This window comes from Drosophila guanche, unplaced genomic scaffold, assembly GCF_900245975.1.
Source record: "Drosophila guanche unplaced genomic scaffold, DGUA_6, whole genome shotgun sequence".
Lineage (NCBI taxonomy): Eukaryota > Metazoa > Arthropoda > Insecta > Diptera > Drosophilidae > Drosophila > Drosophila guanche.
The window spans coordinates 4,714,873-4,728,310 of NW_022995745.1; the positions used below are offsets into that span (position 1 = coordinate 4,714,873).

At 47.5% G+C, this 13,438-nt stretch overlaps 1 protein-coding gene across 5 annotated transcripts in view; it reads right to left on the reverse strand.

Moving 5' to 3' along the window:
• The window catches only part of LOC117581420 (homeobox protein cut), a 71,647-nt gene that overhangs the window by 6,706 nt on the left and 51,503 nt on the right, over window positions 1–13,438 (reverse strand). For all 5 annotated transcript variants that reach the window (XM_034268578.1, XM_034268577.1, XM_034268580.1 and 2 more), the window contains exons 3-5: window positions 9,276–9,832; window positions 8,973–9,169; window positions 6,127–7,146 (exon numbers count right to left, since the gene is read on the reverse strand). In XM_034268578.1, the coding sequence (XP_034124469.1) occupies window positions 6,127–7,146; window positions 8,973–9,169; window positions 9,276–9,832 (1,774 nt within the window). The remainder of the gene's footprint in view (window positions 1–6,126; window positions 7,147–8,972; window positions 9,170–9,275; window positions 9,833–13,438) is intronic.

The following is a 13,438-nucleotide window of genomic DNA, read 5'->3' on the forward strand; positions in this document are numbered from 1 at the left end:
CCGGGCCACAGACTCCACAGATTGCAACAGGATATAAAAGAATAGAAATTGAGTGAAATGGAAATGGAAATGGAAATGGATGTGGCTTTGGCTATGGACAGACACAGACAGCTTAAGCGGTCTTAGTGGAAGATTGTGGTGATGGGCAATCCGCTCTGAGGGCATGGAATATGGCTTGGAGTTCATAGATTAAAGCTCTGCACTTCAGGCAGCGACTTTAAGTTATGTTGCCATCATTTAAGCGTCTCATGTGGCAGACAAAGCAGCCTGCTGGCCCCTCCCCCAAACCTTCCTCAGCGATTCATTGCGCGCAGTTTTTGTTTTCGTTTCGGGTTCCAGCGGCCATCATTCAACATTTTACTCCACAGCTACAGATACACAAATATATATAAATATAAATATATATAGATATAGATATAGATATGGATGGCCACTTTTTTGTCTGCAATTTACATTCTGTGTTTCCCCAATCCTCAATTCTTTTTTTTGTTTGGTTTTTTGTAATTTATTAGAGAGGAACATGTTGACCAAATTGTCATTCAAAGGGATTTCGGATTTGTGCCGGACGCCAGATATGAGCTATCATATTTGTCTACCTCCATGTGTAGCCGTGCATGTGGAGTGGATCTATTTTTGTATTTGTATTTGTATTTGTATATTTTTATATATGACAATCTATCCTAACCCATCTCGCTCCAGCCATTTCCTGATGAATATTTGCCTTTTATAAAACAAATCAGAGAGGAGGCAAAGAAGAAGCCCGCCCAGACACATGAGTGGTTGGATGCTTCAGCTTCAGCTTCAGCTTCAGCTTCAGGAGATACTCCTCCTGCCTGTGGCAATCCCTCGTCTTTGGTTTTTCCTGCTGTGGCTGGGGGGTTTGTTGCCATGTGGGGCTGATTCGTTTGTTTTTTATTCTAATACAATAAATATTTGCCAGCACACAAATATGTAATCATACTTCAACATGTCGCGTCGCATCGAAAGGGTTCACCACGTTCCTTTTCCCTTTTCCCTTTTCCACCACACAATATTCAGTCAGTCAGTCAGTCAGTCAGCGAGTGTGTGTGTGTGTGTGTGGGGGGGGGGGGGAATGGGTGGAATTGAACGGCACATTGAAATTGGCACACGCACGCAATTTGCATTAATTGCAAGAAAAATTTTCTAATTAAAATGCCAGTCATTTGTATTTCTTTTCGTCGTGCCCCATGCACCCCGAAACCCCAGCCTTGCCTTTCCTTTGTCAGTTATCCATTTGTTGTTGCTTGGCATTAGCAAAAGTGTCAATTAAAACAACAACAACAACAACAAAAACAGGAGAGAAAGAGACAAACACATGAAGAAAAGGAAGGCGCGCAGCAGCAGGACTTGGTTCAATTGGAAGCTTCTTGCTCATTCTGGATGAGCAGAGGGTAAACGTAGCATGGAAAATTGAAGAGCTTCGACAGGATTGGGTGGGGGTTGGGACTGCCACTGCACTGCAGAAATCTCACCTGTTATCAAGAAAGCAAAAAAAAAAGAAAACGTTTCACCTTCCAACATAAACTCTTTGCCTCTGCTCTCCCTCACACATTGTTTGTCTTGCAATTAAGCAGAAAATATGAGAGAACTCTGTGATGGAGAGAGCGTAGAGAGGACAGAAGCAACACAGAGAGAGAGAGAGACAACAGCAGGTGATGGAATGAGCGGTATGGCTGGAACGCGTGGTAGGAATGCCCGGAATGGGTATGGGTCGAAATAACGGGCCAGTGTGTGTGTGTGTGTGTGTGAGTGCTGCAGCAGCAGCAACTTTGTCTTGCATTTTAATTTGTTTTCGTCATGATTTCGCTTTGTTGTTCCAACTCCCCTCCCCTCTCCCACCAACCGTACCTCACAGTCCCTGCCTTTTGCTTCTTCTCCCTCCCTCTCGCTCCTTCGGTGTTTGGCTCTTGTCAAAGTTCATTACAAAGTAATTAGCTGCCTTATATGCAAAATAAGATATACAAAAATCAAGAAGCAAAAAGCAAAAAGCAAAAAGAACTGGCAACACGAACACGACATGTGCAACATTAATTTGCGGCAGGCAACAGCAAAACCCAAAAGTTTCCCCTCCCTTTATATATTACTGGTACTGGCGGTATGGGTCGTACCTCTAGTATACATTTTATATTTATTCTGGGGCTTGTGGTAGATATTATTTTTCATGCTGCTGCTGCTGCTGCTGCTGCTGCTGGCAACCCCGTCAAATTAGCACTCCTTGATCGGAGGCCATTACTCTTCGATGCCCCTACAGTTGCTCGGCCAAAGCCCCATTCCCGTGAAATGCCTGATTGCCCCATTTCGTTCATCACAAAAGATATCAAAGAAATTCAAAATAAAATAAATTTCACATCATTTTGTTACCCATTTTCCGCTGTTCTGAAAAATACCCATTGAGGGCGAGGGTATGATGATTTGTTCTCAACAATAAACTAAAGAGATTCTCTTGAAACTCTTTTCCCCCCCGATCACTGCTACAGCTGCAGCAATATCTGTTGATATTCCCTTTGATAAATCATGAAAATATTTACCCATTCCAGGGTATCTAATCCTTTGCGCTCTAAAGAATTTCCCTGCATTCTTATTTGGTGATCGGCAGATTTATGAAAATTGTTGAGCGAGCTTTACGCTAATTTATGCTTATTGTTTTGTCTGCCCACGCAGGCCATTCAGTGCTTCTCCTGTGTGTCTGTCTGCCTGCTACCGCAATGAGTCGCCACACTTATGCGATGCCACTCAATGAACAATTTTAATGGCCGCATCGTGGCGTGTGAGTGTGTTTGTGTATAAATAAAATCAAATCAAATAAAATACAATCAAGATGAGGCCGAAATATCGCGTACAAGCAAAGGAATTGATACGCCCCGTTGGTCACTTAGTCAGACCAGATCGCATGCCTATGTCTCCTCTCTCTCTCACTCGAAGCACGTGAGAGTGTTGGTAATACACACACACACACACATATGCTCATGCATAGCGCGCTTTATGGCTTGTGACAAATAATTTGTGAAGCGGCCGCAAATAAATGTGTGGCAGTCGGACCGGCATCTTCTGGCGTTTGGAATGCTTTTGTTTTGTCTCTCACTTTTCCCGTGCTGCCACATGCCCCTTCCCCCCCCATTCTGCTTCTGCGCTGCCTTCTTGTGGCTCTATTTTTGGCCACTCGCAGCACTCCGCCGCTTTGGCCTGCGTTGGCCTGCGTTGGCCTGGCTAAAACAAATAGACGACAACGGCGATGTCTGCTCAGAAATTATGTGTTAATATGCTAGTATTATTAGCTGCTATAATGGCTGGCTCCTCCTCCCCTCCCCTCCTCTATCCCCCTTGCCGCAGCACTCCGTCAACAGCACCCCTCCTCCCTCCACCCACTGCATTTCTCTTTTGTCATTACGTATACGCAGAGTAATTTTCCCTTTTTCATGTTTCTTTTCTGTGTGTGTGTGTGTGTTGTTGGGCTTTGAGCGTTGGCCAGGCTAAATGAGTTTCAATTGAGCACTTAACCCGGTGCTACCTCTACAGTTTTACCCCGCAGCTGCCACACCCAAATCCTCTGACATCGGGCATTTATTCGGGCAAAGTTCTGTCAACTGGTTTCTCCGTTTTTTTTGTGTACTCTGACTAGAACTTTTGAGCCACTGAAGTGCTGGCACAGTGGAGTGAGTTGTGTAGTGAAGTGATATCGAAATGTTATCGATAAGAGCGATAACTGTGCGATAACTGTGATATAAGATTAATGTGTGAGAAGGAAAAATTGATCTTGGAACGTAATAAAATGCGTTGAATCGATTAATTATCGTGCATGTTTGTGTAAATCGATAAATTATCGTTTGGTAATCAACAATGATGATGCAAATCGATGTTTAGTTCGTTCTTTACCCATGAAACCAATCTTGCTTCTTTTATTGTATCTATTTTAGCTATTCCCCAACCATTTGATCGATATGACAGATATCAGTGCCAGTGCCAGTGCCAGTGCAAATCCTTTCTGCCTGCCATTGCCCCAGCCCTGCTGTCCTGTCCAAGTTTTACAGTTTAATATGCAACAATTGTCGTTAAATGTTACAAAAACATGAAGAACCTAGGGAAACGAAAACGCAAAAACTTTTGCGGCGCTTCCCACTCCTTCATGGCCCTACACACACACACACACACACACACAGAGAGAGAGAGGAGAAAGGAGAGAGGGGAAGAAAGAGAACCCTAGACGGAATAACCATTCAACCCCGTGGCAGTGGCACTGCCACTGCCCCATCCTCGACCGACCACAAAGACGACTTCAAACGCTCGGCACGTCAACGTTTTGCATGCCTCGTTGAAGGCAGCAGCGACTGAGGCAGTGGCAGTGGCAGAAGCAGAGCCAGCGCCAGTTGCAACTTGTTGTTGTTGCTGCCGTTTTGCTATATATATATATATACAGATATATATATATATATATATATATATATATATATGTATTTGTATATATGTGCAATAGGGAGTATATAGGAATTTTTATTTTATGATTTTTTATTTCTGTTGTATTTTGTTTCAAGCCTTTCACAGACCAATTGTCACGGCAGTCTGCTGGTCCTTCTCCTTCTCCTTCTCCTCCACCCCAACTCAGACCCCCGCCTAACCGTTTCGCTCATAACGCGCTTTAAACAATTACAATTCAAAATTCATTGACGCGGATCCTGGGTTAACTTTTGCCACAATGACTTCAAAGTATTGTTAACCAACAGAGTTGACAGAAGGCACAGTAGTGGCAGGCAGAGTGCCACCAAACCCCCTGCAGGTGGGTAGCTTCTGCTCCTGCTCCTGCTCCTGCCCCTAGCAGTAGGCAAGGCTAAATGCTGTCTTCTGTCCATGGGGGAGTGGAATATTAATCCAAAGAACAGATCTGCTAATAGCTAAAACCCCATATTTGCTTATAATTAGCATGGGAATGGAAGGGAAAAAAGGGAACCACCACCACACGCTCTATAAACAGAGTTACAGTTACGGTTACGGTTACGGTTACAGTTATAGGCTACAGTTAGTTTAGCTGCCATGAGTAATCGTCATAAATTAATTGTCAACATTTGCCTGCACTTAGACCACCCCCCACCCTCACACACACTCACACACACGCATGTGCCCTGTCCACCAGGTGGGGCGTGGAGCGTGGAACGGAATGGGTTGCAGCAATGTGTGTGTGTGTGCAGGGGAATGGCATGGAATGGTTATTTGAACGGGTGCTATGCGTGCAACGGCACTTTAAAAATACTTCTGCATTGACATACTCGTCGTTGGGGGGCGGGTAGTTCCATAAAATTGATGACTAATCAATATGCGGAAAGAGCGTAGGAGCCGCCAGCAACCAAGGCAACAGATAACAAGAGCTAGCAAGCGGACTGACTGATCATCAGTTGACAAACAGCCGGGGGAACAATGAAATAAACACGAAACGAAATGAAACAAAATCGAAATGAGATGAAAAACGAACACACACAAAATTCCTGCTCATTTTCACGCTTAATGTGCGAATTTGGTGAAATTTATGGCGACAGGCAAATGGCCGCTCGAAATGCACTGAAATGTCTCTCTACTTGTCTGACTGCCTGACTGCCACCACCCCCTTTGCCAAATTGCACCACTTTTGGCGTCGTCAAGTTTGTCGCTCTGACTATATGACTATGACTGTGACTGTGTGCCTGTGTGCCTGTGCGGCTGTGTGGAAGTCTCTGTGCTGTGCTGTTGGCACGTTGATTATACGCAAAAATCAAAAATAATTAAAATTTCACAATTTAATGTTTTGGCCTCGGGCCAAATGAAATGAAAAACGCCATAAGCTACAAATGGAGAGACACACAGAGAGAGAGAGAGAGAGAGAGAGAGCAAGAGTGAGTAAGAAATGGAGACAGGGAGAGAGAATATTATTTTGAAGCTGCAGTTAAAGGGAACTTGCAGAACTAGTTCAAAGAACGCAGCGCATGGAATGGATTGGAATTGAAATAACCTTTAAATTGCCTTTTTGTTTTGGAGTAACTCCTACCCACATTTCCCCCCCTTTTTTCTGCCCTGGCAGCTGTCAAACTTCGTAAGCGCAAACCCCGGATAAACATGTTAGGATATAGCTAATCCACTCACCTTTCTTGGGTATCAGCGACTTGAGCAGCATGACGGCGTTATCGTCACAGGCCCAGGCATGCATCTTGCGGTAGCTGTCGCGTCCCTTCTCCGTCAGCTTGTCCCAGGGCTTCGGTTTGCTGAGCAGCTCCGAGACGGTGCCCTGCGACAGGCCGAGTATGTATTTGGCAAACAGCCGCTGTCCGATGTTGTGCACGGAGAGCAGCTCCCGCACACGGCGCGAGATGTGCAGCGTGTCCAGGGCCTGGTTGGCGTACTTGTCCATGTTGTAGCGCAGCATCTCCTGCAGCTTGGCCTCCATGGGATCGCCCTTGGGTATCAGCGACTCGCCCAAGCGGCCGGCCATCGAGGCACCCGGCGGCAGTTGCATCTCCGCGTCCGCGAACCGATAGTGGCCGCGCGCATCCTGATTGGCGGCCGCCGCGGCGGCAAACTGGAAGGCCGGCAGGCTGGGCAGGAAGCCCGGTCCCAGGGCCGCCGCATGCTGGGCGTGAGCGGCCATGGCCGCTGCTGCTGCCGCTGCATTGGCATTGGCATTGGGCGTCAGACCGTTGTTGTTGTCCTCAGCGACGGCGCCGGCTGCCACGGCAGCGGCATTGGCGGCAGCGGCTGCCTGCAGCAGGGACTTGCTGCCATTGAGGGTGCTGGCCAGGCTGGCCGCTAGCTGGGCGGTGCTGCTGGGTGTGCTGTTGGCGCTGGAGGAGTTGGAGTCGGCGTGGTGCAGGTGGTGGGCCGCTGCCGGATGCAGCAGCTGTCCATGCGGATGCCCGTGGGGCAGGCCGTGCGGATTGTGGCCCACCAAGTGGTGGCCATGTCCGTGCGCGTGATGGTGGTTGAGGGCGCCATCGGTGGTGCTGCCAGGACCCGAATTGCAGCTGCTGCTGTTGCTGCTGCTGTTGTGCTGCTGCGACTGTTGCTGGAGGTGGTGCTGCTGCTGCTGGTGGTGCTGCTGATGCTGGTGCAGCGACTGTTGCTGCTGCTGCTGCTGCTGGTGGTGGTGGTGCGGATGGGATCCGGCATCTAGGCGAGAGGAGGAGGAGGAGTGATTGGCATGTGAGAAAGTGGAGTTAACCAATTGACTGAGCAACGCTGTGGACGAGGGTCCATGCTGCTGCTGTTGTTGTTGTTGTTGATAATGTTGTTGTTGTTGTTGTTGCAAGGTTGGTGGTGGTGGCGGCGGCGGTGGCGGCAGCAACTGTGGCTGCTGCTGCCCCGCATTGACATTTTGATAATTTGTTGGCGTTTTGCTCCCTGGCTGTGGCATGGTGGCAACTGTTGTGGCAGGCTTTGGCGGCAGTGGGCTGGGACTCTCGAAGCCGCGTCGCCAGTAGCTGTTGACCAGCTGCTCTTCAAGTGTGGCGGGCGGCCGCAAGATCGCCTCATCATCATCATCATCCTCGTTCTCATTCTCATTCTCATTCTCGTTGTCATTCTCATTCTCATTGTCGTCTTCGAGCTCTTGCTTTGGACGCGTTATGGCCGCCTGCTCATCGTTTGCCTCAGATGCGGCAGCATCCGTTTCCGTTTCGTTTTCATGCGTTGCACTTTCATTTAGGTTTTGGGATGTAACGACGGCGCCTGTTGCTCCTGCTCCTGCTGCTGCTCCTGCGGAGCCGGAGTCGGAGTCGGAGGAGGCGTTGACCTCTTCTGCTGGCGGCGGCATCTCTACGGGAAACAACAGACAAATTGTGCGATTTGTTGCTGCTGCTTTTTGGGTTTGTTTTTGTTTGTTTTTTTGGTGGCAATATCATAATGGGGGGATTTTATTTTTCATATTATTCAACAACATCCATGGAACAAAACGCCAAAAATTAATCAAAATTTGTTTATGCTTTTTTGTTTGTTTTTTTTTCTTTGCTTTTTTCTTATCGCTTTTTTTTCTCTTTTTTTTGATTAGATTTTCAATTCGGTTTCATATTTGTTTCTTATTTTTTTGTGTTTTTTCTTATCATTTTCCATCACTTTTCATCACTTTATCGCCAATTTTGAGTGCAACAAAATAACAAAGAACCTCGTGTGTGTGTGTGTGTGTGTGTGGGGTAGTTATGATTATATATTGGTAGATAGAATTTTATATGATATATTTAAATACAGAGAGAGAGAGCAAGAGACAGACAGAGTGACAAAGAGAGAGAGAGAGAGAGAGAGAGACAGAGAGAGTGGCACATGTTTTGTCTGTTTTTTTCGTTTTCTTTGAATGGTTCTCTGATGGTCGGATCTATCGATAAGCATGCACAACGATAACGATAACAACAACAACAACAACGATAACGATAACAACAACAACAACAAGATGAAGAAGAAGAAGAACCACATGGTCCCACATCCACACATCAATCGCTCGATGCAATTATTTATTTTGAATTGCAAAAGAAAATAAGTTAAAGAAGAAAAAAAAATGCAACTCCGACTGTGTTTGCCCCCCTCCCCCACCAAAGAGTCATAAATGTTGGCGCCAGACCTGCCGCCACCCCTGCCCGCTGCGTCTACCCTCTGCTGGGCTCCACCTCTTCCTGCTGCTGCTGCTGCGATAACGCTGCCTCAAACAAACCATAAAAGAACGACCAACAGTCGGATCAAAATCAAAGCTCGACTGGCTTGAGGCCCCCCCCATTGATAAGAAGGGCTATTGATCGACAGGCAGACAGAGAGAGATAGAGCGGGAGAGAGCGGGTTAGGAGAGAGGAGTGTGGCAGACAGGCGCTGAAGGCAAACAGCAGCCGTTGCACCGGAAGTATAGTCCCACACACAGGCGCGCACACACACACACACACACACACACACACACAGAAACCGAAACAGATACAAAAAAGAAGAAGAAAACAAATGGAATTTGTAGAACTCACCTTCGCTGATCGCATTGGCAGAGTCACTGCCGCCGGCTGCACCATTCTTGATGGCTTCGGCGGCCAGGGCCTTGGTCCGCTCCATGAGCAGAGCCTGGAATTTGTTGGGATCGTTGGCACAGGCGGCGGCAGCTGCGGCAGCGGCCGCGGCCGCAATGGCCGACTGGGGACTCAGAACATTCAGATCCAAAGGACTGCTGCGAGTAGAGAAAAATATAGAAAAAGGATATCAAAATGCTGCCGGGCATATGGGGCGGATGAATGTTGCAGACGGAATGGACGACTGGTCTGATGGTTACTCACTGCTGTTCCTTTTTGATTTTCAGCTCGCTGCTGTCGGCATTGGCTGTGGCTTGGTTTGACATGGCCGCTTGATGATGCTCCTGATCCTCGGTCTCGTCATCCTCCTCATCATCGTCCTCCTCGTCGACCTGCTGCTGGTGGGTGCTGGTGGCGGCGGCCTCCTCTCCCTCGTCATTGTCCACGTGCATGGCCTGGTGGTGGTCATCCTCCTCCTCCTCCTCGTCATCGTCCTCAGCCTGGACTGAGGCCTGGGTGGAATTCAGGTCGTTGCCTGCTGCTGCTCCAGCTGCTGCCTCTAGTGGGGAGGTGGCGTTCAGCTTGTTGTTGTCGCTGCTCTGGCTGTTGTTGTTGTTGTTGGTGGCAGCCGCATTGACGGCGGCAGCCAAGGCCGTGGCCTCGGCCAGTGCCTCATTGATCTGCTGCTTGTCGAGGCGTGCCTCAAGGCGCATAATGTGCTGCCGCTTCACCTCCAGATGCTCCTCCAAGCGCTGGATCTGCACCAGATGCGTCTGTTCCAGGGCACGCAGGCGCTGCAGCTCATCGAGAAGTGCTTTAATCTGTTGCAAGAAATGAGAAGAGGAGTCAACGATTAGTAATGAATCATTCAGTTGTCTGTTAGCAGGGTTCAAGGGTTGTATTTCTGGAATTTATCGAGACGCCAGTCAGGCCTTGCCCCTGTCTCATTTTTGGTTAAAAGTTTTCAGAGAGTTATAAAATAATTTTTAATAAAATTAACAACAACGTCAATGTCGGTTGGCGGTGATTGCCAAGACCCCCCCCCCCCCCCCCCCCCCCCAGGTTAAGAACCAACCAACAAACGCCGCCAGGTACAGTCAGTACACCCCCCCTGCCACCTGTCCCTTGCTCCTGCATCCTTTTGTTTTGAAGGAGGAACTTTGTTTGTTTGATGAAAATATGATAATTGGCAAATTTGACAAGGGAATTTTTCTTAAGTGCGTCGAGCGACAACATCAACGATGTGTGTGTGTGTGTGTGTGTGGGTGTGTGTGGGTGTGTGTGTTTCCCCTCTCCCCTCCCGCTTGCCACAGTGTCGTCTCCTGCGTCGTCGTCTTGTTCGCCAAAAGTTGACAAGACAAAGTTTTTCGGCAGCAGCAGCAGCAGCAGCAGCAGCAGCCGTGTGGCATGCAACGAAATTTTTTAATGACAGCCAGGTGGGGCAGGTGGGGCAGGTGGGGCAGGTGGGGCAGGTGGGCATGTGTGTGTGTGTGTGTGTATTTCTTATTATGTGATTAAAATTAATTTTATGGCGCGGTTTTTAATTGAAGCATATGCCAGTGGAAAGGGTCGGTCGCTGGTAGAAACTTTTGCGCACAACTGTACCCGCCATCAGGCATCGAATATCGAAGTTTTAGGGGTGGGGGTTGGTCTACCCTCGCATATGTTAATCAAATAAGTTAACAGGGGGGACATCAGCATAATTCTAACAGCAAATTTGCGTGTCATTGTGTGATTTGTGTCGAACAGAGGCATAAAACAATAATTTCATCAACATGGGAACACATGTTGGGGGCTCGGATTCGTGTCTATTTTATCAATAATTGTGGATGGGTTTCCCTGATGATTATTGGCCATAAACAATGGCCTGCTTTCGGGTAGAGGCAATAATACATAATTGGCATTAAGAAAGCATCATGCATGCCTGTGTGTGCCATGCCACATGTTTCTTCATGACATGACTGGATGGATGGCATGCCGAAAAATGCAAAACAGCCGCCAGGCCCCGTTAATTCTATTATCAATCAAAGGACACACACACACATGAAGCACACACGTGAAAGGGTTCGCTGTGGAGTCGAGTATGTGCCCCCCCATGCCACATGCGTGTTCGATTTTTCATTAGCATATACGGGACAAAGACGTGGCAGCAGCAGCAGCAGCAGCAACCCCAATGGCTGCCCCCCTGCCAACGGGTCTGAAGACATGACAAGACGACAAACGACTCAAATTAATTGCATAAAAATCTTTTGGGTGCGGTAACGGTGACGGTTACGGGGGTGGCTTCTAATTGCCAACTGCTCGACAGACACAAACCGCCAACTGCTCGGAGGACATACAAAAAAACAAAAAATAAAGAAAGAGTAAACGGAATTTTTGCAGCTTTTCTTAAATAAACGTAATTAGCGGCAGTTCCTGGGCCCGTTCGTTCATTCGCTGTTTCATCCTTTCTTTACATTGCATAGTCATATGTGGTGGCAACTGTACCCGCATTTTGATCACAAATCATATGAAAAATCAGCTGGAAAGGCGCGTGGAAAAGTTTCTACTGGCTGCCATTTGCTGTAAATTGTCATTTCGATTTGTTGTATTTAGACACACACAGAATTCTCTCAGTCTTTCTCGCTCGCTTTGGGTGCCAAAGAAATATTAAAACGATAAATCAACTTTTTGGATTTTCAACATGAATTCCCCTGCCCCGTGGCCCGTGGCACTGCCCCATCCTTATGCCACGGAAAGCAGAAATCATTTTCAACCCTTGAAAAGCAGAAAGTTTTTGCAACTCTGTGGTTGATGAGGCTGCTGCTGCTGCTGCTGCTGCCTGTGGGATGTATCCCAGTCCTGGATACTGGATACGGGATGGGACAGGCATCGGATTGGAGTGTGGAGCCAGCAATCATACAAACTATAACAAATACTCATGGGCACTAGGTGGTTGCTTTTCCCTTTTCGTATTGACTGTAAAATTATGAAAATTTACATTTTTCATGGCAACACCCCGCCCCATGAGAAATGTGCTCGGACAAAGGCTGGACACGAGCAGCAGCAGAGGTGGATCATAGGTGGGGGTGTCATATATGGATGGATGGGGTCTTAGTTTATGCAGAGAGTAAGAGAGAGAGAGAGAGAGAGAGAGAGAGAGAGAGAGAGAGCGACAGAGAGTGAACATTAGAATCGAGCGAAAAGCAAACGATTTGTAATTAACAAAATTGCCAAGCAGCCAAAAATGCTCCAACCCTTTTGGCTTTACCCTTTGCATAACAATTGACAAAGCAGTCAATACACAGATACACACACACACACACACACACACAGACACACAGACACACATGGCAGAGGCTGAACAATAACAAACACTCGAAGGCAAAAGACGAGAAACGTCGCAGCAGCAGCAGGTGGAGGCAAGCAGGAGCTGAAGGAAGCATAAAATGCCAAAAGGAATTAAGGTTATGCCTCTGTCTCTCTCGCCCTTCGAGTGTGTGTGTCAGTGTGTGTGTGGCACATGAGGCAAAGGGTTTTGCTTCAAGGCTTGGGGTTTCTCTCTCTGGAAAAAAAGGGTTTAATCAGCGAACAGCAGCACACACACACACAAAGAGAGCTGCAGCAATCCACAAATACAAATTAACAATAAGCAATCAAAGACACACACACAGAGAAAGACACTCTTGCCTCGGAGTGGTGTGGGGGGGTGTCCTTTTTTTGTTGTTGTAGCATCATCAGACTTTTAGGCCGTCAGCTGGCAGGCTGGTAGCAAAAACCGTCAAAGGAATTAAAATTCATTCGGGCATAAAAATTTTAAAATATATATATTGTAGATATGCGACGAGTGGGTGGGCAGAGTGGGAGGCAGTGGGAGTGGGTGGGGGTGGGAGTTGTAGCGCGGGTGATGGATAGAGATAGCGCATATAAAAAAGGGGTAACTTTTGCACAGCACAAGGAGCCGCAGCTACACTGGCATGGGGGGGAGTTGTGTTGTTAATTTCCAAAAAGCCAAAAGACAAATGAGTAAAAATAGGATAGGGTAGTGGGAGTGCTATGCCGCGACAGAGCATCGATTGTCCCAATGTCGTCAAATGTTTTGTTTTGTTTTATTTTATTTATTTTTTGCAATAATCTCCAAATAATGTGCTGCCCGAGGGTAGCCAACGCTTCGAGCACAACCCAAAATGCTGCCACGTCTTTTCGTTTCCATATTTGAACATTTTTGTTGCTTTTGCTTTTTGTCATTGATTTTTGATTGTTTCAAGTGTTGGCGGCAGTTCGTCTCACCAAGGAGCAGCGCCTGGCAGGCTGGGCGGGGTGTACGGGTCGGGAAGCTTTAAAGTCTGCCAAGTGCACCCCAGAGAGCTCTGACGCCGGGGCTTTTGTGTGTTGCTGCTGCTGCCGCCGTGGCTCTTGCATTTCTTTTGCATCTGGCAATGCCCAAG